At 39.0% G+C, this 24827-nt stretch overlaps 9 protein-coding genes across 9 annotated transcripts in view; 5 read left to right on the top strand and 4 right to left on the bottom strand.

The window, feature by feature from the left end:
- The first annotated feature begins 696 nt into the window (after positions 1-696).
- On the top strand, positions 697-6334 carry LOC126800881 (uncharacterized). Its single transcript, XM_050528303.1, has 4 exons — positions 697-2746; positions 3453-4570; positions 5695-6157; positions 6278-6334. Exon 1 carries the CDS (start codon positions 736-738, stop codon positions 2728-2730), a length of 1995 nt encoding a protein of 664 aa, XP_050384260.1. The 5' UTR covers positions 697-735; the 3' UTR covers positions 2731-2746; positions 3453-4570; positions 5695-6157; positions 6278-6334.
- Positions 4070-4594, top strand: LOC126800138 (uncharacterized). The gene has a single exon (XM_050527425.1). The coding sequence runs from the start codon at positions 4070-4072 to the stop codon at positions 4592-4594; it is 525 nt and encodes a 174-aa protein (XP_050383382.1).
- Positions 6335-6614: 280 nt separating the features above from the next.
- Positions 6615-8474, bottom strand: LOC126800893 (pentatricopeptide repeat-containing protein At5g09450, mitochondrial-like). Its single transcript, XM_050528318.1, has 2 exons — positions 8053-8474; positions 6615-7658 (listed from the first exon to the last, which is right to left on the bottom strand). Exons 1-2 carry the CDS (start codon positions 8431-8433, stop codon positions 7035-7037), a joined length of 1005 nt encoding a protein of 334 aa, XP_050384275.1. The 5' UTR covers positions 8434-8474; the 3' UTR covers positions 6615-7034.
- LOC126800903 (protein TIC 20-II, chloroplastic) lies at positions 8454-9291 on the top strand. Its single transcript, XM_050528330.1, has 2 exons — positions 8454-9118; positions 9198-9291. Exon 1 carries the CDS (start codon positions 8497-8499, stop codon positions 9097-9099), a length of 603 nt encoding a protein of 200 aa, XP_050384287.1. The 5' UTR covers positions 8454-8496; the 3' UTR covers positions 9100-9118; positions 9198-9291.
- A 607-nt stretch (positions 9292-9898) lies between these two features.
- LOC126800890 (uncharacterized) lies at positions 9899-15004 on the bottom strand. The gene is made up of 13 exons (XM_050528313.1): positions 14808-15004; positions 14667-14719; positions 14396-14564; positions 14234-14297; positions 14039-14118; positions 13779-13932; positions 13304-13365; positions 13132-13194; positions 12753-12811; positions 12346-12427; positions 11216-11262; positions 10877-11113; positions 9899-10215 (listed from the first exon to the last, which is right to left on the bottom strand). Exons 1-13 carry the CDS (start codon positions 14952-14954, stop codon positions 10197-10199), a joined length of 1236 nt encoding a protein of 411 aa, XP_050384270.1. The 5' UTR covers positions 14955-15004; the 3' UTR covers positions 9899-10196.
- Positions 11412-24827, top strand: part of LOC126800911 (60S ribosomal protein L38-like) — a 35490-nt gene continuing 22074 nt past the window's right edge. Inside the window, exon 1 of the mRNA XM_050528338.1 lies at positions 11412-11456. Coding sequence (XP_050384295.1) covers positions 11427-11456 — 30 coding nt within the window. The 5' untranslated portion in view covers positions 11412-11426. The remainder of the gene's footprint in view (positions 11457-24827) is intronic.
- LOC126800897 (uncharacterized) lies at positions 15172-17626 on the top strand. The gene is made up of 8 exons (XM_050528321.1): positions 15172-15501; positions 15650-15712; positions 15807-15902; positions 15986-16033; positions 16234-16305; positions 16623-16681; positions 16997-17087; positions 17213-17626. The coding sequence occupies exons 1-8, from the start codon at positions 15184-15186 to the stop codon at positions 17369-17371; spliced, it is 906 nt and encodes a 301-aa protein (XP_050384278.1). The 5' UTR covers positions 15172-15183; the 3' UTR covers positions 17372-17626.
- LOC126800888 (calreticulin-3-like) lies at positions 18089-22010 on the bottom strand. Its single transcript, XM_050528310.1, has 14 exons — positions 21845-22010; positions 21392-21499; positions 20688-20880; positions 20331-20589; positions 20052-20108; positions 19914-19961; positions 19564-19650; positions 19406-19463; positions 19222-19289; positions 19047-19139; positions 18902-18958; positions 18713-18808; positions 18529-18555; positions 18089-18408 (listed from the first exon to the last, which is right to left on the bottom strand). The coding sequence occupies exons 1-14, from the start codon at positions 21957-21959 to the stop codon at positions 18397-18399; spliced, it is 1278 nt and encodes a 425-aa protein (XP_050384267.1). The 5' UTR covers positions 21960-22010; the 3' UTR covers positions 18089-18396.
- Positions 23000-24768, bottom strand: LOC126800907 (acyl carrier protein 2, mitochondrial). The gene is made up of 2 exons (XM_050528334.1): positions 24528-24768; positions 23000-23395 (listed from the first exon to the last, which is right to left on the bottom strand). Exons 1-2 carry the CDS (start codon positions 24735-24737, stop codon positions 23219-23221), a joined length of 387 nt encoding a protein of 128 aa, XP_050384291.1. The 5' UTR covers positions 24738-24768; the 3' UTR covers positions 23000-23218.

Below are 24827 nucleotides of genomic sequence, written 5' to 3'. Positions count from 1 at the left end.
GGAGCTATGCATTGGGTGGCTGGAAGTCTGGAACTAGAAATCACTCATGTTTGACCATTTGATGCTTAATGGCAGGGGACGGTGTTAAATTGGCTTAATCCGACCCTAGCAAACAAGTACTAGTGTTTTAAAGGAGCTTAATGATCTTTCTTACTCGGTTACGTAGCAATGTAAATGTGAATTGATTCGTCTTACTACATTATATACATGGCAGTGTCGTTACACAATACAATTTCATTCTCATTTTAATCAGGAGCACCATGTACATATGTATCAATATTCTCTAATTATTTTGGATACTAAATTCTCTAATTTTACCTTAGTCTAGTTTTCAACTTTTCATTATTTGATGGTGAGATTGGTGACACTATAATTTTAATTTTTTTAGGTAGGCACTATTTTTAGTTATCACCAGTCTCGTACTCGTGTGATGCATGTGTTTTAATTACACATATTTGTAGAATTTTATTTAAAATATATTCTGAAAAGACAATTTTTTTGTAATTTTATTTTTTACAAAATATAATTTTAATATAATTTATCGGTGAAACATTTATATTATTACATAATTCCTTTCTGACTAAAATAAAATTGTAAAAAGATAAATTTAACCGTTCACGGTTAGGTTGATACCCGCTTAATATTAGTAGAAATTTAGGCACATAGACGGGGCGGCTAAGAGTACTTGAAGTAAGACAGTTGAGAAAACCCTAAATTTCTGAAGTTGGCGGCAACATGCAGCTCTTGGACGGCGGCAGCGATTCAGAAAGCGAAGAGAGGAAAGCTCCGGGTCTCAAAATCAATAAGGAATACGCTCGCCGCTACGAGCACAACAAGAATCGGGAGGACCTCCACCGCTATGAGGATCTCAAGAAGCGCGGCCTCGTCCACGACCACTCGGAAGACTCCTCCTCCGAGGAGGAGGAGGACGACGACCTCCTCCTTGCTGCCAATTCCAAGAAGAAAGACTTGGAATTCCTCGATGCTATCATCAAGGTAAAAAATCGAGACCCTATCTTGCAAAACAAAGAGGTCCAGTTGTTTAAATCTGGTGAAACTGATACTGAAGATGAGGATAATAGTAAAACTAACAAGAGAAAGAGTGGCAGTGAAACTCAAGATAGTAAAACTAAGAAGAATAAGAAGAAGAAGAAGGTTCACTTGAAAGATGTGGTGGCTAATCATCTATTAGAAGACGGCCCTGAGCTCCCCGAGGATGATGGTGGTAGGAGCTTCCTGAGGAGCTATGATGAAGATCAGGAGCAGATTAGGAGAGAATTTTTGGAAGCAGCTGCCAAGGAGGAAGAGGAGGATGAGGATGACCTTTTGAGAATCAAAGATAAGAGTAATGCCGTGGGGGATGAACCTGATGAGGAGTTGGATGAGAAATTGGATGAATATTTTGGTCCAGACTTGGATGACAATGCTAGGTTTCTCAGGGACTACATTAGGAATCAGATGTGGTTGGACAAGGGCAATCAGGGAAAAGGTGCCGCTGAGGTGAGGGAGGAGGATTTGGAGATGGTGTCCGAGGACGAGATGGAGATTGAGAAGCAGGAGGAGTACGAGTATAGGTTCCAGGAGAATGCAGGGGATCAGGTTTTGGGGCATGCCAGGGAGGTCGAGGGCTCTGTGAGGAAGAAGGTCAAGGCAAGGAAGGAGCAGAGGAAGAGCAAGGAGGAGAGGATGGAGATTGCAAGGCTGGAGAGGGAGGAGGAGTTGAGGCATATGAAGAATTTGAAGAAGAAGGAGAATGATGAAAGGATAAAGAAGATTATGAAGATTGCTGGGATCAAAGAGGGCGAGGAGTCCTTGTTTGATCCCAAGGAGCTGGAGGGCGAATTTGATCCCCAGGAGTATGACAGCATGATGAAGAAAGCTTTTAATGACCAGTATTATGATAATGATGACACAGACTTCTGCAGCGATTTGGATGACGATGGTAGTGAGATTGAGAAACCGGATTTTGATAGGGAGGATGAGCTACTTGGACTTCCAAAAGGTTGGGATGGTGCTGGGTCTGGTGATGGTTTCTTAGCTGCAAGGGAGAAGGTTTTAAAGCTAAAAGAGGATACTGGTGGTGATAACGAAGAAGAGGAAGTAGACCAGGAGGATGAGAAAGAAGAAGATGAAGATGAAGATGAAGAAGGAGAAGGAGAAGAAGAGAAACTGAGCGAGGAAGGTAAACAAGAGTTAAAGCGTAAAGTAGCTATTTTGGAGAGAGCTAAGAAGGAGATGTTGGATGAATATTATAAATTAGACTATGAGGATACAATTGGCGACTTGAAGACTCGATTTAGGTATGCTAAAACAAAACCTAATAGATTTGGGTTGACTACTGCTGAGATTATAACATTGGATGAGAAGGACTTGAATCAATATGTATCTTTGAAAAAGCTTGCTCCATATGCTGAGAAGGAATGGAAGGCACCTAACAGTAAGAGAAAAGAGATAAAGGAGAAGGCCAGCAAGATTTTCAGACATGGAGATATGGATCATAAAAAACCTGCTAAGAAGTTGAGAATTAAGTATGATACGAAGGATTCGAGTTCATCAACACCAGCTGAGGAACATGGGAAGGATCAAGTACAGGACTCAAATGTTGATACGCCCAAATTATCCAGGTCTGCTAGAAGAAGACTGATTAAGAAGTCTGCAGCGCTACGCCCATCCAGGCTCAGTGCATATGGAATAATGCCTCCGAAATCTAAGAACAAAGGAAAGCAGTGACCTGAGCAGTATCCAGGTATTTATTGAGTTGCTTCTCTTTTTCTGGAAGGTTTAGTTTAGACAATTATCTAGTAAGAGAAAGCATTTACACTTTTCTTTAGTATCATTTCTAATAACGCACATTTGGCTTTTGTCATTGTGAACATGTTTAATGCCAAATGCTGTGTATGAAATTGTTTCACTTGTTTTCCAATGAATAGATTAAATTGTTTTGTAGTGATGAGTTGATTCAGTAATTCTGTTCTCTCTTTCTTATGGCAGTTTAAACTTTGAGTCGTACAGATAAAAACCTTATAGATTCTAATGTTGTGTCTAGATGTAATTTGTGCATGCTTGGTAGGTAGCTTAGGTTAGATTTACGTTCTACTAGTCTGGGGAAGAGCCAATCGCAAGCAATCCTTGATCTAAGCTGATGATCATGCCTAAAATTACTTTTAGTTAATACTTTATTTGAGCTATACAGAATGGTACTTGCTTGGTGACTGAACTTTTGCTTGTGCCATTTACAAATTGAAGTTATGGTCATTCAGTTATAACCGATGTCTAATAAAGTTATTTGGACTTTATGTTTGTTAGCTGTCTGAATTTGCAAACTTCACTGCTTCAGCAAGTTATTTCTGATTTCAGATCGAGTGGTATTTTCATCTATTACGCTACGGAATATAGATAGTGACGCTGTGTGTTGGTTTTACTTACATGTTGAATGGTTTTAATGTCCACAGGTTTGATATTTTCATACATGGAGTGGGATATGAGAAGTACAATTTTGCGAACGTGGGAAGCGTCATGCGGCTTTTCTTCAACTGCCCACAAAACAAAGGCAAACATGGTAGGATTTGGGGAGAGAGGAAGAGGAACCAGATGACCCCTTAAATCTTTACCTGTTTTTTTTTTTTCATCTTTAGATAAAAATTTGCTCTCTGTAGAAAGTATGAACATCATGTGTTGTGGCCTTGGATGAAGAAATCTGATTAATGTCAACAATGTGACAGGAGAGATTTCATGTTTTTGGGTTTGTTAGAACATCCACATCAACAATTTGTTAGACTGTTTGATTGTTACTTAAAATTGGTTTTCGAATAAAGCTCTGCAGTTTTCCGTAGCAAAACTCACAAATTTGTGCGTTACAAAATGGGAAGCCAAATTTCAGTACCAAAATTTGGTTGGAAATAATGATAAATAGACAATGATTACCAGGCTGGACATGAACGTCTACGATGGAGGCCAAAAACAGAAATGTAAGAAAAAAGAAAAAGAAAAAGAAAGACCGGGTTTCATTTTATCTCTCTCACTCCCTAAAACCTTAAAACAGACGAAAACCAATCAGCGCCACCAAAAAATGGGACTGGGATCGGGGCTTCTTCCTCTGCTTCTCCTAGCTGTGATCGGCGCCGTGTCCGGAGCAGTATCCGGCAAAGGAAGTGGCGTCGTCGGAAGCATCTACGATCACCTGAAGGCGTATGGGTTACCCATCGGCATCTTCCCGAAAGGAATCACGAAATATTCGCTGGACGACACCAGCGGGGAATTCCGTGTATTTCTGGCGCAGCCTTGTCACGCCAAGTTCGAGAATCAGGTCCGCTACGATTTCAACGTCTCCGGCACTCTCTCTTTCGGTCAAATCGCCGATTTATCCGGAGTCTCCGCTCAGGAACTCTTCCTCTGGTTTCCGGTCAAAGGTATCCGGGTGGATGTCCCCAGCTCCGGCCTCATTTACTTCGATGTCGGCGTTGTCGATAAGCAGTTCTCTCTGTCCCTCTTCGAGTCTCCCCCTGATTGTACTGCTCTTGATCCTTCCAATTCCGCATCTGCCCCTTCTTCCTCCTCTTCTGACCTCATGGTAGATTCCAATTCCGATTCTTAATTCTCATTTCATTTCAAGTCTGATTGGTGTGTTGCTTTGACTTTTCTTCGCAGACTAACTTGTGGTTGGGTGTTTTTGAGTTTATTGATCGGAAATCATGTTCATCATACGACCTCATTCTTTTAGTTCACATGATCAAATTATTACTTGTTGCTCATAATCTGATGGACTTGAGGCAAATAGCTATAACCAATGTTTACTGAACTGAAAGTTGCATGGGGTAAGTAGGACAAAGTTTGATACTCTCATATCCTTTCACAAGAGATATGATGCTGATGTTGCATCTCCATAATAGCCGAGCCCTCTGGGACAGGTTTAGGAGCATTACAGATGGTGTTCATGGCCTTGTCTATGATTTTAGTAGAACATGAGGAAATAAGAATTTCTTCAACACAAAAATTCTGCCCTAGAACACACCATATGAAGCTTGTATTGACTCTTCCTCCTCGCTTGAGGTTTTCAAGCAAGCTTGATTGGAGAGTTTACAAATGAGAGGCACTTCTTCCCACATAAATTGTGCGGGGTTATTCCTTAAGTTCCTTTCTCATTCATGTTGAAACCTTTAATGTTTGTTCTGATGGGGGGTTCTTCTAACTGTTGTCATTATTTGTGTATATGGTTAATGGTTTAAAGTCCTCATGGAGGAGCACAATGTTTGAGATCAAAATTCTTTATTAATGCAAATTCATTGTATGACCTGATACATCTCATGAAAATAATTTTCGTTTACAACTTCCAACTGGCGTGTTGTCTTTGCTTGACATTTACAGTTTTAACTGTATCTTGTGATTCCAAGGAGTGATAATAGCTGACCCCGAGCATTATATATTAGAACTTCATCTAGTACAGTCTAGAGGCCCTTAGTTCATAAGTCCAATTAGTATTTATGTATTCTGGTTTCAAAATCCTGCAATTGAATGTCTATATGTTGATAAAATTAATGTTGGCTCATTGAGCGTTTCTTATTCACCTACTCTGTTCACTGTTAAAATATGAAATAATATCTTATAAAGCATGCGGTAGTTTTGAGTGCGCTTTTTCTAACTGACATCATCCTTGTTTCTCATAATTGATCTCTTTGTGCTAAATTTAAACTGCAGAATGAACCACAAGATGCTGGTAAAAGAAGTGAACTGAGAGCAGCTTCATAGACTGCACAGGAGGGGAGTGATACAGTCGAGTATTCTGAATCAAGTCAAGCTGAGGGGTTTTAGTTTATTTTATGTTTTCTCCTTTAGCCTGAAGTGGATGACATAAATTCTATTTCGCCTCTGAATGTGTGCTTGCTTGCTGTTCTGTACTGGCATGTTGGCTTGATGGTTATCTGTGCGGGAAAAATTAGAACAATTTTGGTAAGGAGAAGAGAAACATAATGAAGAGAGTCGCATTGAAGATTGGGTCGGTTGGTCTATAGATAGTAATATTAATAGAGTCAAGAACCAGACAAGACCGTTGGGTCAGGTTGGTTCTGGTTCACAAGTTTGCTCGAAATTTATGTCAATTGTTATCATATATAAGTTTACTTGTTAGTATGGAAACAATGAATGATGTTGTGGTTGTTCAGTTGTGTATTGAGTTTGATTCCATCTTTTGTAAATGTTGAAGAAACTGATTTCCTTTCCTTGGGTGTTATGTTTATGTATGCTGAACAGCTGAAGTTCCTAAAATATTGTGGTTGTTCAGTTGTGTATTGAGTTTGATTCCATCTTTTGTAAATGTTGAAGAAACTGATTTCCTTTCCTTGGGTGTTATGTTTATGTATGCTGAACAGCTGAAGTTCCTAAAATGTTGTCAAATGTGAGAGCCGATGGAAGGAAGTGATTCAGCAATATCACGTGTGCAGAAGAGTCGGACTTGTTGGGCCTTTTTCTTTTTACCATTGGCTCACGTAAATTGACGTCCGAGAACAATAAATCACCGAAAGCGGCTGGGGCCAATTCTGTGGAATAGGCTGAGTGACAGTGAAAAGTGTGGACTGTAGAAGAAGAGAAATTAGATGCACTATCCTTAAGTCTAGACAAGCACTGAGAAATAATTTCAATATCCAGAGGCAAAAAATATCAAACATCCAAATTCCAAGGATTATTATTCCACAGGATTTAACCAAATGCCAAATAAATTGGCTCCTCTTCAGTACAAATATCTGAAACAAACCTCATTTTCAGGCCTACTCTAATGAATTCGGATCACAGTTCTTCTGAATCACAAGTGTGTGGAAGTCGTTGGCTCGTTCAGTCAATCCAATGTCTTTTAATGCATTCCAAATCCTTGCAGAGGCAGAAACAACAAAATCTGCAGTAGTTGAAAGCTTCCACTGATCAATAACTTCTCCCACTTCTTTCAAATGCCCAAGCATTATATATGAGGAAATAATGCACGCATAATTTCTACTTGTCATCTTTTGTTTTGTCATTAACAACGATTTCCATATCTGATCGATTCAACCTTTATTTCCTAAACCAGCATGTAGAATGATGAGGAAGTCGTACGTAATCCATTCGCTTTGTGTGATTCCTTTCTCAGTTTCAACCAGGGTGCTGGATTCTGCATTCACTAGATGACCAATACTGATATACAGATTGGCCAAGTTAATGTATCTTTCCCAGCCTTCAGTAAAACCAGGATCAGATCTCATTTCACCTAATATCCATCTAACTTGATCTATCTTCAGCATTGCAGCACATGAACTTATCCAAGTATTGTAAGTGAATATATCTGGGGCAACCTTCCGCCGTTTCAGGTCTTCAACAACTAAAGGGACCTTCTCCACTTGTCCAACAGACGTGTACATTGTCATCATCTCATTGTAAGTAAGTGCAGTAAGGGAGAGATGAGAATCCTTTATACTCTCATAGAGGTCTGCAGCCTTCTCAGTCAATTTTGCTGCAGCATAGCAGTGGAGGAGAGCAGTATATGTCTCGCTAGTTTTTGCATTAGGAGGAAGACCTTCAAAGTACCGTTCTGCAGCATCAATACCAAATACTTTTGTCATCAAGACAATGCGGACAGCATAGTCTGAATCTAATAACTCAGCCTCATTATGAGCAATCATCCACTCATACACCTGCAAGCTTGTATCAATCAAATAGAACTCACTTAATTTTTAGCAAAATTTTGATCGATCCAATAAATTGAAAGAGGCTACATTTACCCTAATAAACTGCAATCATGTGGTAAGCAATTCAGAGGGATTGGTGTTTCAACATCCATTTTTCAATTGCTACACTAACCCTTTCTCTAGGTAGAAAGAATTTCTATCCTTCATCACCACAATAACCTTAAAAAGCTATTGGTTATGTTGTAGCTAAAACCTCCTAATTGGGTGGGTTTTCAACTGATCACAAATGCTTGGTTGTTTTATGCACACACAATACTCAAAGTGTTGAGATATCCACTATGCCTCTGGGCAACCAAAACATAAACAAAACGAGAATGGAAAGAAAAGAGAGTGTAGAAACCTCGAGAGCGTGCTTGTGACGGTGAGACATTCTAAGGTCCTTAGAGATCTGGCGAAGCTCTGAGACGGTGATTTGGTTGCCTTGATGAACCCATTTCTCAAGAACGTTGGTGACACTTCTCTTGGCCAGCCTCACCCTCATCATTCTCGTCTTCAGGTCATCCACTTCCTCGGAAGAATCTTGGAAGGATTCACTCAGAACACCTGAAGAAGAAAAAAATCTTCTAATATAAGTGTTTCCCCCCGACACAGCACTTTCGTCTGAGACTGACCAAAAGTGACCGAGCCTCGATCTAGCAATTCTTGCACTGGTGCATATTTCTTCATCTTTTTGGGCCTTATTTGGGTGGGCCAATACAAACTGGCCCGTAATCATCTTCATTTATAAGCCGCGAGCGAAGCAACCTGAAACTCTCTCATTTTGGCAGCAGGAAGGAAGTAAGCCATGGCCTCCATACATCTCCTCCACAGCCCCAAAACCCTAACCTTACCCAAATTCCGGTCGTCGTTCCCCTCCACCATGGGCATAGCCACCCGGTCGCTCTCATTCCCCAAACCCAAACCGAAGACCATCACTTGCGCAGCGACGCCGGCCACAGATCGGTTAATCTCAGCCGTCTCTTACACGCTGCCATTCTTCAATTCTCTGCAGTACGGTCGCTACCTGTTTCTCCAGTTCCCCAAACTGGGCCTCGTCTTCGAGCCGCTGCTGCCATTGTTGGGGCTCTACAGGTCCGTCCCCTACTCGAGCTTCGTGGCCTTCTTTGCGCTCTATTTGGGGGTGGTGAGAAACCCTAGCTTCAGCCACTACGCGAGGTTCAATGCTATGCAGGCGGTGACACTGGACGTGCTCTTGGTTCTGCCGCTGCTCATTCAGAGAATCTTCAGCCCGGGTCAGGCCGGTGTGGGCTTCAAGCTCATGATGTGGGGCCATAATGGTATTTTCGTCTTCAGTGTTTTCTGCTTTGTTTATGGGTTGGTTAGTTCTATTTTGGGTCGCACTCCTTATTTGCCCTTTGTTGCTGATGCCGCCGGCCGCCAGCTCTGAGATTCTCCGATCGAGGATGGTAAGAGTTTCACTGATAGTTTTGTGATCAATTCAGGAAACAAATGCAGTCTCTTTTATGCTTTTATTTATCTTTGCAGACATATCCACGGTTTAGTTTTTCATGGGTGATTGCAGAATGCAGATGCAGACACATCCTAAATTATTATAAACCTGTGTAATATCTCAAATTCGTGTCATTTACGACTTCACTTTCGAAATGTTACTGAAATTGATGTTTCTGGGATGTTGACTGACTCTTAATGTTGGAAACGGTTCCATTGTTCTTGATCGAAGATCATGTTTCACCAAACTCAAGTAACCCGTGTAGGTTGGTGGAAATTTAACGTTTGACAATGATTGTGTTTACCCGCTTGTTGATTCTTGTATTCATCTCTCAGCATCCATTGCACCCCTTCACAGTAACACAATCGTGTAGCCCATGCTTTACACTGAATGATGGGATAGGTAAGGCACAACACTACACGGCTCAGCAAGCTAAGGCATATGTTCAGTGTAAGATTTGTTACAAGGACATTGAACGAGCCAAGAATCAAATGAATCAAGCAGAAACATTAAATAGGCCAATCAAACTTTCTAAAGCAAGCACATACAAATTCAGACAACAATTGTTTCACAGCATACGATCAAAACCTCACAACTACAACTCACTAGATCATTGTTTCCATCTTCATAAAGCTCTCGGAGGTAATCCCTTTACTTTTCCAACAACATAATATGGGTTAGACTATGGCAACTGAATGCGAGAACCCGTCCAACACATCTCTCTAACATGGCATCAAATTTCAAGGAGGTAGTGATTATTGATGATTTACAACCGTCTTTTGGCCAAGGATCAGTCAAGTATCAAGAAAATGTGATAACAATATATTAAGACAGTAAAACATACCTCTCCAGCATACCTCTTAAAAACGAAGTTGAGAAAAACTAAGAAGCAGTCCTTACATGCATCACAGGAGAAGCTCAACTCCAACAAATGAACTTGGGAAGAAACATTAAACCAAGTTGGTACATAAAAGTTTTATAACTGACCTAGACAGGAACACAAAATCCTCCTTCCACATACTCCAAAACAAGAACTAGTATCGGTCATAACGCCTGAAAAAAAAAATTAGATCATCAGATAACGATCCTAAGATCCATATAAATATGACTCGACCAGAAAGCACATATAAGGTAGCAAACGCCTGTAAAAAGACTAGCTTCAGATATACTCAGGCAGAAAACAGGCACTCGAATATGGCTCGTCATATAAGGTAGCAACTTTCTTGTCCTCCAAACAAAACCAATAATTTATATAGGTGAAGACATAGAAAATGACAGAAAAGAAGTCCATAACTAAAGGTTGACAAAGAGCACTTTAAAGAAGCCATTAAGAGACTGCTTTCACGAAAATAAAATGTTTTACCATTTACACAGAACAAGAAAAGCTTGCAACAGACAGAATCATGAAGACAACTTAAAAAAAAATTTGCTTGGACTTTGGACTTTATTCATAATGATACAGAAACTGTTTGAGTAAGGTTTTTCTGATATCTTAGTATGATATGGTGTACTTGATTATATCAAGCACAGAAGTATCTTAGTTGATGTCATGTCACTGGTTATGTCTGGCGTAATCTAAGAGTGAAATTCAGACCCAACATTCAACTCTAAAGTGACTGATGAAAACGTTCATTTATCCAACAAAAGGAGGAAGCATGTATGTCAAATAAACAGATAATAGTGCCAGAAATAGCTATAGCCGATGAGCAATCACCTGTGTCGCTCATAATCCTTTGTACGTTCCCGTGACCGAGAGCGAGACCTACGGTGACTTCTGGAATCATGATTGCGTGAACGGTTTGAATCTCTATCACGCTCACCACGATCACGGTCATGGTACCTATCACGATCTCTGCTTCTGCGATCGAGATCTCTCCCCCGGTCGCGACTGCCGCTGCGTTCTCTGTCCCTACTGGATTCTCTGTCACGTTCCTTGCTTCTCTCTTTTGATCTATATGGATGATAATCAAAGAAAAATACATGAATTATATTTATTAAGAACTTGACGTAAAGAAAAGATGATATATAGAAATTTTAGAACATAGAGTGCCACCTTTTTTCATCATACCGATCAACCTTGCGAAACTTGTTTTTCTCTGCCTGAAATCAGAAACCTTTATGTTACTAAGATGGACAGGAAAAACTATATCACTTATGAAGAGATACAACAATGAGGATTCCGGGGTAGACCATAAGTAGTAAACAACACACAACATTCTTGCTACAATGCGTCAAACAGCACAGCAATTGACACCCCCATACGCATGGACCTTTATATAGAATTGAGAGGCCAATAGACCAGAATTCACCATCCATAATTAGAAAAGAATGTGCATGCAGTTACATACAAGCATGTCACAAAATCTGACAGCTTGACGTGACTCACTTGCCAACTCAAATAAAGAAAAAATATGCAGAAAGATATTATGGACAATCCTTGCTAACTCATTTTGTTTATATATTATATCATAATTCAACTAATGGTAAAATCTTGAAAAAGTACATCAAAGTGTAAAGATAATTTTTTTGATATCAGGTTCCAGTAGAGTTGAAGAATATTTGCAACCTAACATCAAGACATCCTTTAGTGTGTAACTTCACAATTAAGCAGGTTGTCCATTCCATTCCATACTCATAAATAAACAAACTGTTACCCGAAACCAACACTTTAAATTTCCTTAAAACTGAACAGAGTTCTATCCTAGTAAAATTACTTACATCAAGAATTGTAAAAATATGACCTAAGGCTCACTCATCATTACATGACCCACATGAAATACATACACACCTTTACCCTGAAAAAATACATAATATCATGAGGATGCCAATTGCCAAACAACAATAATTTCTTGGGCCTTCAAGACCTTTAGATAAAAACTTAATAATATTGAGAAAGTCGTTACAGATAGTACTCACAGATACCACAATATGAGGACTCAAAAAGTTTGTGAAATTACCAAAGCAACTGAGCCAAATTTTACGATGTGCCACTTTCTTTGTAGGCAAGTAAACTAGAAACTTGGCAGGTTTTATTGAAATACTTTGATTACATATACGCTCCTATGCCCAAAAGGCTGAAAGCGTCTTTGTCAAATGCTTACTAGTGATATCTCTTTAATGTACAAAATAAAAACATGAAAAAAATCTCAGAAAAGTATAAAAATTACAGAACGATCATCATACCTGCAGATCTGCTAACTTCTCACGGATTTGCATATAGCCTAAATGAAGTTTCCCACCAAAATGATCAGCTAAACGACGATCACTGAAAACAACATAAAATACTCAGGATAGTCACTTTAGATATGCAATGGCCCCAACAGGTTTCGTTATGTACAGTAAATAATTCACATAAAAAAAATCTAGTCAACAATAGCAAGATCTACAAATATGATATATCACAAAAAAAAAAGACGCACATTCTTTAGCTGCAAAAGTTATCCTCGTAAAACTGGGCACAAGAGCCTGCTGGTGACAAGGTATAATCGTTGGGTCAAAAGCTGAAGCACTTGAAACCCCAAATTCTACTTTTATGTGTACCTAATATACTTAAAACTAGGGTTGCAATGGTATTCACCATTAACTTTTACCTGTCATAAACACTGAGAAATGCTCCACAGATATCACAGACACGCAGCTTTTGATCCGTCTGAAACAACAGCATAGCTAATAAGTTACCAGTGAATGATGTGAAATAAAATAAAGCATCAGATATACAAGGATTTTATTCTTCCATCAAAGAGGATACTAATAATGAAAAAACATACAGGCAGACTTAGGGTGATAATTAGACTATGTATCATTTTTACACTTCTAACCACAAATGTTTGACACCCAACCAGTGCTGGAGCAATATATTTGAGCACTTTCCACATGACATCGAAACTTTATATGGCAGAAACAATTCATTGTTTCCTTACGTAAAAAATAGATAGATAGATGGATTAAACAGGAGAAGAATAGACTCACAATCCGCACATCCGCAGCAGTGTACTTGGAGGAATCTAGGACAGGCTCCTGCCTGGCAGGCAACTGAAAACAAATATACAGTCCCTCACTGGTCATTGGCAAGAAAGAAAGAGAAAAGAACACTATTACAATATACGAGTCAAGATAATGATAATTTCTTTTCAAAACATACCTTTTTCAGTGCTTCAGCCTCTTCCAACGCTTTTTGCGCCTCATCAACCATTCCTTGCTCACCTAGAGATGAAAATGAACCTTACAGATCAGATACTAAGACAAAAACATTTCTAGAACAGTCAAAAAGCAACACCTAGACAAAACGTGTTAAAGTTAAATAGCCTATCAATATAAGGTAAAAACTTTGTTCCAAAAACATATAAAGCAAATCATGAGTAACATTGAAAATAAATTCTGTTTCAGGCCCAATCTTTGTAGTTAAAATCAATTTCTACTGAAAGTAATTGTCATGCTATTAAAATCAGCAAAGAAACCATTACTATAACCTCATCCAACCAAATGCAGAGAGATCGCTACCACCTATTGCAGATGATCTAGTATATGGATGTTCAGGAATGTAAATGAAGACAGTATCACATTCATCGTGTACTCATGACAGGACAGAATTTAAAATTGAGAAACCATTCACTTACCAAGGTCCTCTGCCTTCTTCAACTTTTCATTTATCATTTCCTGTGTTCGGGCGTCAGGAACAACTACAGGCAACGGTGCCAGAGGTGGTGGATTTGGCAGGGGTTGAGGTAAAGCTGCCCTATCCTTATTGAAGGCATCCAAAAGAAGCATTGACTGCTTACAAAAAAACATAAGTCAAGAGCAATAAAAAATTGTCAATAAGTGACCACACAAAGGAACAGCACAAAGATAGATTAATTCCAGGAAAGCAATAGGGTACCTGTTTGTCTGCTCTCTTGCCCCTCAGTTCTTCTAATATCTCCAGAGCCCGAATCTTGAGATCTGTCTTGCCTTCAAGGTCTGTAAAGTTCACGATTTAAATCACAATATGAAATCGTGGCACATAATAATAAAAAGGAAGAAATTGTACACATAACAGACAATAGAAGCAAAACAGTAAATCAAGAAAGAATACCCAATCTATCAGCCTCTTCAAGCTTCTCTTTAATCTGCTTTGACAACTCAACTATCTCCGGAGTCTGCAATTGCAACGTAACCAGAACACAGGTAATCAGCCAGAGTCTCAAACAAAACAAAAATTGATAACTAAGAGCCTAGGACTGAAGTGATGGATCACCTGAGTAACTTCAGAGACAGAAATAGCAATAGCAGCCTTTGCATCATCATCCTCGAGGCGCTTAAGGGCTCTAGAGATTTTTCTATCACATTCAACAATGAGCCTATCTATAACATCCTCCAGGTCTCTGTCATAGTTATCAGTCCCTTGTTTCCTAGCATCTTTGTATCTATGCAAACAGTTAAGGGTACTACATGTATTCCAACACTAGTGTAATTCAAATTCCGATCACAACTGAAGCAACAAATCGTAAATCAAACAAAGAGGATACTCTTCTCTGAGTTGCAGAGAGTGAACCTTGGGGCACGGTCCCATGTCCATTTTCTGAAACCAACAATACACAAGATTATACTGAATTCGCTGATCCAATTCCCATCGAGAAGCATGAATCAAAATAGAGATGAAGGGTTACCGTTAATTGGAAGAGCTCGTGGGGGCAGAGCCCGACGAGGTAGAGGCGACACACATCGCGATCGTAATATTTGCGATTGACCTCCCGGACGTCGCCGTTCCGATTGGCCCCCATGAGCTGGTCCAGCTGCTTCCTCAGCGCGTCCATGGCTCCCTCCGATTATTAGGGTTTGTTTCGGATTTTGGAGATAAAACAATACAAACACGATTTGTATTTGTCAAGTTTTCACATTGCGTGCTCCATATTTGGTTTTGCTCGCGTGCCCTTCTACTCTTATGTATTTTCTTAATATACACCCGGCCCAATTTAAGGCCCACCCGGCCCAAGTCCGTCTCTGATTTTGATTCAGTGGAGAAGAGTGGACTAGCAGACAGCCATGGCGCTCTCTCACTGGCTTCTGATCTTGCTAGTCTCCGCCGTGCCTTCTGTTGCACTAGGTTTTCAATCCGACGAGCTTTTGCTGGACGACGAAGAGTTCGGTCTGGAAGGAGGGTTGCAGGCCAAGTCTCCCGATCTCACTTACACACGTTCCTCGCCATCACCGCCGACCCCCACACCTAGCCGGAGGAGGTATTCCGATCAGGATTCCGACTCCAAGATCCAGTTCGAGCTCCATCACGCCTTCGGCGACTCTGATTTCTCTCCCGCCGGCACCTTCAGTGCTCGCTTGAAGACTTGGAATCACGGCGGTCAGGTTCGTTTCTAACTGACAAAGTCTACTGGTATTTTAGTTTGATTGATGAGCAAGTTTTAGGTGAATGATAAATCTCTAGGCTTTTGTAATCTTAAACAATAAGCTACATTCATACTGCTTGAATCTAACACGGTTTGATTGGTAACAGACTCTCACGAAGCTTCGATTTTCAAGGAATGATTTTGCCGAAGAGGAGAAGGACAAGTTTAATGTAAATTTTCTCGCCGAAAACTAGTGTTTGTTGCTTTGGTGGAGATTGACTAATTACAACTTAAATTTTGAAATGTTAATGTATCGTTTTGCAGCTGCTGCTGAAAGGAGATGAGTTCTATAGCATAAGGTTGCCATCCAGTGTGGCCAATCCTCCTGGGAGGGATTTTGTTGTTTCATCTGTGAAAGCGGCAAGTCTTAAACATCCTTTATGATGCAACTGATTCTAATTATGGTCTTTTCACTTATCTACCAATTGTTTTTCTATATGCAGAGATGTCTTCTGCGAGAGGGTTTGGACGAACACTTTGTTATACACACGGTATTTTACTCTTTGATTACTGGTTCTAAACTTTCATTGTATCACTGAGAGTATTTTAACAGGAATGGATTTTTAGAATTGTCTACAATAGATGTGCTTTCAAATGAAAAATACTCGATGGATTCATCTTATTAAAAGATTCCTGCTTCTTTACAACCATCAGGTTTTGTGCATATCTCAAACGTTAAACTTGTTTGCAGGATGGAGTTAACATTTTGGCAGTTAATTATGGTTCCCCTGGGGCATGCCCATATCCTCGGCAACTGAAACTTGTAAGCAATGATGATAAAGAAAGATTCATTTCTATTTGTTTGTTAAATAAACTTGAGTTTAACATTAATGTGGTAATATATCTGTATAAATAAAAGTCCAGACTTCTTCACAGACCACATGAGATGAACTTCTCTTTGTGCGAGTAAAAACTGAGGCTTTGTATCACTGGGGTTATTCATTTATTATAAGTTGCGAGGGAGGGTATCAACATTATGATAGGTCAAGAATGGGGTAATCTATTAAGTTGAGGCTTTGTGGTAGAGTCTTGTTAAATAACTAACATTGTTCCAACATCTTATTTGATTTGTATTTTCAGCCTTCAAAATGGTCATTCAACTCTCACACTGTTTTGAAGAACAGTGAACAGGCACCAAGGTGAGATGTTCTCTAAACTCTTACTGATAGGTCTTAATCAACTCGAAAAGGTGAAGACAGTAAGAATAGTACTCCATGGATATAAGGTGTATGGATTTTAATATGTTCCATGGTTAATTTAAATGCAAATAGGAAATTGCTTCTAATCTGGTTAAATCTGTATTCTTTATCAGATCATTATCAGCATATGAGCAATCATTAAAATGATTTATATGCTTTGTGTCAAATGGATTCTGTCAATAATTTGGTTATTGCACGGATCATCAAATATTTTTGTGGAGGCCCCTAAAGTTATCTGTTACAAATGTTTCACAGAGCTCCAGTGTTTTCTGAGGAGATTTTTGGTGGTGAGGGAGTAGAAGGTGAAGTTGTACCACCACAAGAAAGGTCTTTCTGGGCTAAATATGTGAGTTCTCCTGGAGTTCATTGTCTGCATTTTTCCCTCTAAACTTGTACTTTATATGAACTATATATCTTTTTGGCAAAAAAACATTCCTGTATTGATTGACTCTACTGTACTGCTTGTATCAGTGGATGTACCTGATCCCACTAGGGTTAATTGTTATGAATGCCGTAACCCAAGCAATGAACATGGCCGAGGAACAGGTTGGTGCTCCCTCAGCTCCTGGCCAAGCACAGCAGCCAGCGCCAATACAGCGAGGATCAAGTTCTTCTGTTAGAAGAAGATAGCCATTTTCTTCACTTTGTTTCTAATGCTGCAACATGAATGACATTTTAAGTTTGACAGTTGATTGTATTTTTAATCCCATGGAATAAGATCATCATGAGGGTTGTAAATTTTAGTAGTTTTGCCAATATTGTGATAGTAACAAAGGCCATTGCTACTCAATGGAAGGTTGAATTGTTGAAAGTTTAGAATTTAGTATTGTAGAGAATATTGGAGGGCGTTGGTTGACAATAATATTGAGAGGACTGCTTAATTTAGATTCATGTGCATCCCTAAATGAACAAGAACAAAGGGTTAAAGGGATATCTGGACTAAATATCTACTGATGTAGATGTTCTGCAATGCTTTTGTAATTTGAAGTTTCACCCTCTGGTTAACTATTTACGATCCATCTTCTGCTTCGTCAAGACATCCATGATCCATCTTGTGCATCACCAGCAGCCCAAGACAGATCCTAGAAGTCATGTCATTCTTCTCCCAATGATCTGAATGAACTGAACATCGGAGATCCACCCCCCCCCCCCCCCCCGGGCGATCTGTTCATCGGACAATAAACATAGCTATTTGTGAAAGGTGTCTAATATTGACATATATCCCATAAACCTTGCAAACGATACTTATTTCTTTGATGCTAGTTTTTTTCTGGCTGCATGCCTGCGTCTACTCCATTAGTGTTCAGCATGGCGTGAATACATGTTGGAATTTCTATTGATCTATAGTTCACCATCACGATCAGCTTGCAGTTTTGAAGTAGAATAAAAGTTAACATGGGCAAGGATTTTGTCCAACAATGCAAAATGTATAACATTGAAGACAACTAATGGCATGTCTCTCATGTTATTGATTATAGCAATTTTAAGCCAGACACCGAGCCTGTACGACAACTATTGCTTCTTCGACAATTGATATTCAGTTACATGAGGAACCTAATAAAGGCAAAGGAAAATGCAAATAAGTGATTACATCGACAATAAGTGACATGATCTCTTGTATATGGAATTAAGACCAACAGGACAACGCCTTCAGATCATAGCTCATCCTGCAAACCAAATGAAAGAGGTCATTGTAAGTGGTGTTCACACCTTAATTTACTGTAATTTTTTTATGCCTTTGAAAAAGTAAGAGAAATAACAAAAATAAACAGAAGGTTAATACTTACATGATCATAATCGTCCCAATCACGATGCTGCACAGTATAAATATCCAAATTAGAAGTGGATTAATTGGTAAAGTAACTAAAAGCTTGAACTGAGTATCATTTAAAACCAAAATAATGTCCATCAATGGCAACCTGATAAGCTGAAAACCTATGTCTACATTTAAGATAGATGATTCCAGCTTACCCTTCTGTATTTGTCTCTATGTCTATCTCGGTACCGTCGATCATGACCCCTTGCTTTTCTCCTCTTTTCACCTTCTTCTCTTGCTCTTTGAGCTTCCTGTAAAATAAGAGCACAAAATACGTATGAATGAAAGTCAACTAATTAAGCCTGAAAGAAATGATCACAAGCAGTGATCAAGGTATAGAATACCTCTTCCTCTTGTTCTTTCCTCCTTTTCTCGGCTTCTTCAAAAGCCTCCTTTTCAGCCTTAAGTATACCACAGGAGGAGAAAACATACTGTGAGTTGGATGCCAAATAACAAATAAATACCAATTACAATCGATAGTCTCAGTACCTCTCTATTAGCAAATACTTCCTCAACAACTTGTTTAGCATACTCTGGATCATCACAAATTAAAATGTTGTCGAAAACTGAACCAGCCTTTACCTACACCACATGATTTGATCCCATTAACACAATGAAAATTGAATTCTTATTTTCAGAAATTGATAATGCCGGCCGGTCCTACCTGCCAAACCTCAATGCCTACATACTTGATCGGCTTAAGTACATAAAGATCAGGGTCATCTTCAAACTCTGTGTGGAGGAAAATGGGTATCGATCACTAAACATCACATATATGTTTATAAGATTTATAGTTATAATAATCGATACCACGCCAGAGCTGAGTATAGTTATTTACTGAACCATACCTGGATTATCAATCCAAGGAGTCTTCCATTTCCCTTTATAGTTAGGGTTCTTGACTCTCTGAAATACAAGTATAAGTCACAAATTAGAGTTGTTAAGAGATTGACAAAAGATTGACCTATAGTATTATTTGTTACTTGTTAGAAGCTTAGCAAACTACCTTGCGTCTCCATGGTCCTTTATAAGCTGGATTTGGTACCTTTGGAGCTCTCCAAAAACCCCTCTCGTCTTCATCCCAGTCATCCGGCTAATTTAGAAGGGGAAAATATATCATTATTTTAGCTTCATTTCTTCTCATGTGCATCAAAGCACATGCGTATATTAGTCAGTCCTAATAGCAAACTAAGACTAAGAAAGGGAATAATTGGATAACATGGCAATAGCTTTCTCAATTTTCATGGTTCAATTATCACAATGAAGGGCCGATTTTGTGGTCTAATATAGAAAAAAAGGCTAAACAGCAATCAGATATGTAGCTTTGTATATATAACCATTATAACATTAACTTACCTTTTTAGCTTTCGGATCTGGAATTTCTTTTGGAATTGAATCATATCCCTGCAAACCAAGAAACGCATCAATAAGACAATATTACTCATGCACATTCAAACAGACAACATCGTAGAAAATGAAAGAAAGGTTCCATACCTCAGGTTTGATGTTATTAGGATCATCGATATATTCTCTAAGATCCCAGTCTGCAGGCTGCGAGAACGGTAATTGATACTTATTAGTTAAAGAGAAAGTAAATCTAGAAGTTTATCATATAACTTGGTTCCTGAAGACAAACATATGACAATGTTATATTGAAAATTTATCATACGTAGGAATAGCATTGGCATCATGAAGTTATTAAGTGATCTATTTAACGGATTTTTACGTCGGCACATGCTAGAACCTAAGAGAATTAAATTATAAGGCATGTACCATCTTTGCATCGGCGTCTTTGATCTTTCTTGGTGGAAGAATATCCCAATCTGTATACATGCTTCCAGAGTCCCTTTCTCTATTGTCAACGAGGACACTATAAGTTGCATCAGGCCTAAGAATAAATGTGTAGAAATGAGTTAACTTGTCAGTTTCACACTGTAAATCCTTCTTGATGGGGTAATTCTGGCCTTGGTAGGAGAGTATGACATGGAGTTTCTTTGTGTCCGTTCCACATATATCTGGTCCGAACATTAAACTACACAAATAAAATTCAGCATAATCAGGGATTAATCTTAGAACTGGGAGTTGTAGTTTCTGTCAGTTAGGAATTTTGATTGTGTAAAGAGTAAGAACCTGTATGGAGTATCCCCACTGAATTTCTTCTGATTAACAAATCCAGACATAAGCTTTATGTAACCCCCACCACATTCGATTTCCTGCTCAAACCTTACAGAATATTGGAGGACCAATGTTCGGTTCTTGTTAGTGAACTCTGGTATCTTCGCAGATATGGCAAAATGTTTGGCATCACTAGATGTCTGAATTCCTGCAATTTCAGATACAAAATCATATGCCAAAACTTTATGTCCTATTGACTGTCAACTGCTAATACTTATGCATTCCTCAGCAGAATAAAACCACCAGTGGTTCACCAACAAACAAAGCCACAAAAACCAAAGCGATTGTATAATGGAAAGTCATACTTTGTAACAACAGTACATTTACCATTCACAAACTTTCCTTCAGAAATATCATTGAAACGAGATGAAACAACATAAGCAAATTCATACAAGATTTGTTTTTGAGCCAATAGACTAAAAGTCTTAACAGTAAGACCTGATTGTTTCCTAGCCATGGGTTAAATTAATTAAAAGCTTAATGTATTGTGGACACCAGATGATGAGTTCATTTAGTTTGTGACACAAGTGTGCAAAACTTAACAACACAACAGTGCATAAATTCTCCAACCTATCAAATAGGACAACTATATATTTTTTTTTTCTAAAACAGACAAGTGTTTCTTTACCATGGCATATAAGTAGGAATATGAAGCGTACCTTTATCATCTGGGTCTCCATGCCACTTTCCAGCAGCATGTTTAAAGTAACCTGCTTTACCTTCACTTCTTTTCCAGTCGGAGCTAACCCAACGGCTTTTCCACCCCTCTAATTAACCAAACAAACACACATCATTAGTGCGTCACCACACAGAACTTAAATGCCAAAGAAGATTCCACTTGGTTTTAATCAACCATATTATTATTATCCAAGAACGAGCTAAACAAGAGAAGATATGCAAGAGCTAAAGCCAATGCCATCTTCACTTGGTGTTGAGTTGGGATCAAAAGGATCTTAACAATAGTAAAGTTTGCCAGAGCATGTAAACCGAGGGTTGAGTTGAGATCAAAGACAATTAGATACTTAGATGATGGGTAAGCATATATTGTCACTCAAAGTAAAAGGAGTAAAACTTGAGTGAATCAAGGAGAAATTAAGAAGGATGATGATTACCTTCGAAACGCTCTTCAAATATGATTTCTGCTCGTGAACAACTGAAGTTGAAGCAAAGTGAGGAGAGTGTTATGAGCAAAAAGAGCACCCCTTGAAGCTTAAGCTGATCTGCCATAGTTGCAGCAATGGCAAGCTCAACTGGTTTACTGCATTCGTGTTCTTTGCAAACTTATATTAGTGCAAGCAACATATTGCCCACATTTTACTCTATAATATCGGCAGTGCCCTTGCAAGAATAATATATATGGTTCAGGACTTGAGGTCATGGTCTTCTCAAGTTGGGTGTGGGGTAAGAGAGCACCATAGCTAGCTTTGCTATTGACTTTTCTGTTGAATTGGAATCAGCCAATGAGAGCAGAATGAAACGTCTCATTACCCAATCAGAATGGTGTTTTCTGTTTATTTCTTTATTCTCATGATTAATTCAATCCACTCCAGTTAGATGATCAGTTTTTGACTGTGCAGGACTGCACAGTTATATATTATGTAATATATAGGATGACAATGTGAGGATATATCTGGTGAAATAAAGAATCGAGCAGCAGGTCCGCCTCAAAATGTGCTAGGTTTTAATTAATCTTAAAGATCGAGGTTTCAAGTCATATATTTAACTGGAAAATTTGGGATTTTATTAGTGTCATTATGCTTATTGCTAAAACAACAACATTTCCTATATGATTGTCTTGGCTGGTTTGCTAAACTCGAAGTCTAGCAGACGTGGAGTAAACTTCCCGGCAGGCAGTGGAAGAGGAAGGGCATTCTTGACAGAAGACCTGACTTGGGGTCTTCTTGTTGTTTTGGTGACTCGCGTTATTCAAAGTCCTCACCTGCTAGTCAGCCTACTCTTAGTAGTCTAAGGGAAGGGAGTAATGAAGGGGGAAGACTTGGACAAGATCTACACAATCAGACTCGTATGACTTCAGTACACCCAGCAGCATGGCTGCTCTGGGCATGAATGATTTCTCAGGCCAACATGGATTTCCCATTAGCTAAATACTTGTAATATGTTGGACACCTAAGGATAGATTCTCAATCTTCATACCTGGTAACATTCAACCATACTTTAGTCTTGATTCTAATCCAATCTGATTCTAGGATGCAATACCTCATACATTGATACATAATGCACGAAACACTAGCCTTAGATTTGACAAGTACTAAACTGAAATGACTTTTATTTGAACAAAACAGTGATGGAGTTGTTTACACATTTTCCATAAACTGGAAATGCCAGCACACTCAAGTTTAAGCATAACAAAATAACTGCTCTTCTGAAGTAAAATTAACAATAGAAAAAAGGTGGAAAAGGAATATGAAGCTCATAAGTTCTACAGCTATTCCTTGCAACAAATAAAATGAAGCCTCATGTCAACCCTACTTTGCCTGAGGGTGAGAGGAAATAAAGTCAACAGCAAGACCGATGGAGTTGATCTTGTCTGCTTCATTGTCTGGGATCTCAAACCCAAACTCCTCTTCAAGTGCCATCACAACCTCCACAGAATCTAAACTATCTAATCCAAGATCTTTCTGGAAATGAGCATCTGGAGTAACCTGCCAAGACAAATATAACAAATGTCGACAATTATAGAAGCTGGAATGCAACTTGGCAGAATAATAGCCATAAAAAAAATTCAAAATGTGACTGGAAATGAATGCATACACCCTATGAAAGGATAAACTACCTCCCAAAAGAAAATTTCAAAATTACTGTTATCCCAAATCGATCTTCTCTCGCATCCCCTCAACCCCTAGATACAGTTTTCCAAAACTGAAGTTAATTGTAAAGCGAGTTAATACCATCAGCGATCTTGAGCATTAACTAGAAGACTAGATTAGACAGATGCCGACACAATATAGGTTTAGAGGAGCAAAAAGGTTATCTAGATGCTAGAGTTGAGAACTTGGACAAAGATAACATTAGGGGGCAGAATAGTGGCACTGACACCCCCTGGCAGTGCAGACCTTACTTAATCCCTCAACATCCAAATAACTCCGGAAAAGTAAGCCACTAATAAAAAAAAGGTTTCAAGTATCAAACTCACTTCACTTTTATTAAAAATCTCGAGCTGTTTCAGTAGCCTTGGAATGAAGAATATGATCCAGCTCATTAGATATATGGGAGCGAATATCTCAATGATTCATGTACTTCTTGTGACCTAGAGTAGTATAAAGGAGGACAGACAAAAACCTAAGGAGAGTGTACACGAGGGACTGATGACGAAGAAAGTATTTGTTAAAGGTATGGAAACACACAATTAATAAGCCGTTGAAGAGAATCCAAGTGCCTGGCTGAGCCGAAAATTCAAGACGGTATCCAGTTGCGAGAGATTTAAAACCAGCATTTTCCCAAATTGTGCATTTCAGTTTCTAATAAAAGCCAGAATCAGGCAGAAGTGTGTACATAGATGCTGCAATAATATCAATTTCAAATCTACGTCTACTACTATTTCTCAGGAATATGACTCAGCAGTGAGCACAACGTACCAAAACCCTAATTTGTCCATTACTATCTGTATGTGAATCCTCATCAACTAAACTTTTAATTTCATTTTCTGCTGGAGCAATTATATCTCTCCACAAAGCAGCAATTAATTGTCCTCAAACAATAGCAAAGTTTTGACTGGAAGCAAAAGGCCCAAGGAAACAAATAAAAAAGGAATGGGTTTTAGAAAAAGAGAAAGACCTTGGAGGGATCGACTTTCTGGAAGTTCTTGACGACGGTGATAATCCGATCGGTGACCTCGGACTTGTCGAGGAAGGTGCCCCTCACCTCTTCCGAGTAGAAGCGGGCGCGCACGGCGTTGAACAGAGAGCCGGTGACGGAGTAGGAGCTAGGGTTCCGCTGCACAACCGGCACTCTCAGGTACTTGAGCATTACGTTTTTCGCCGCCATTGAATAACCTTGCTCGCTCTCTCTCTCTCTCTCTCTCTCTGGGGTTTTATACTTTATACAACTAGACTGGAAGTCTAGCCCGTTTCTAAT

This window comes from Argentina anserina, chromosome 6 (assembly GCF_933775445.1).
Source record: "Argentina anserina chromosome 6, drPotAnse1.1, whole genome shotgun sequence".
In the NCBI taxonomy this organism is placed as follows: Eukaryota; Viridiplantae; Streptophyta; class Magnoliopsida; order Rosales; family Rosaceae; genus Argentina; species Argentina anserina.
This window is presented reverse-complemented; position numbering and strand designations above follow the sequence as displayed.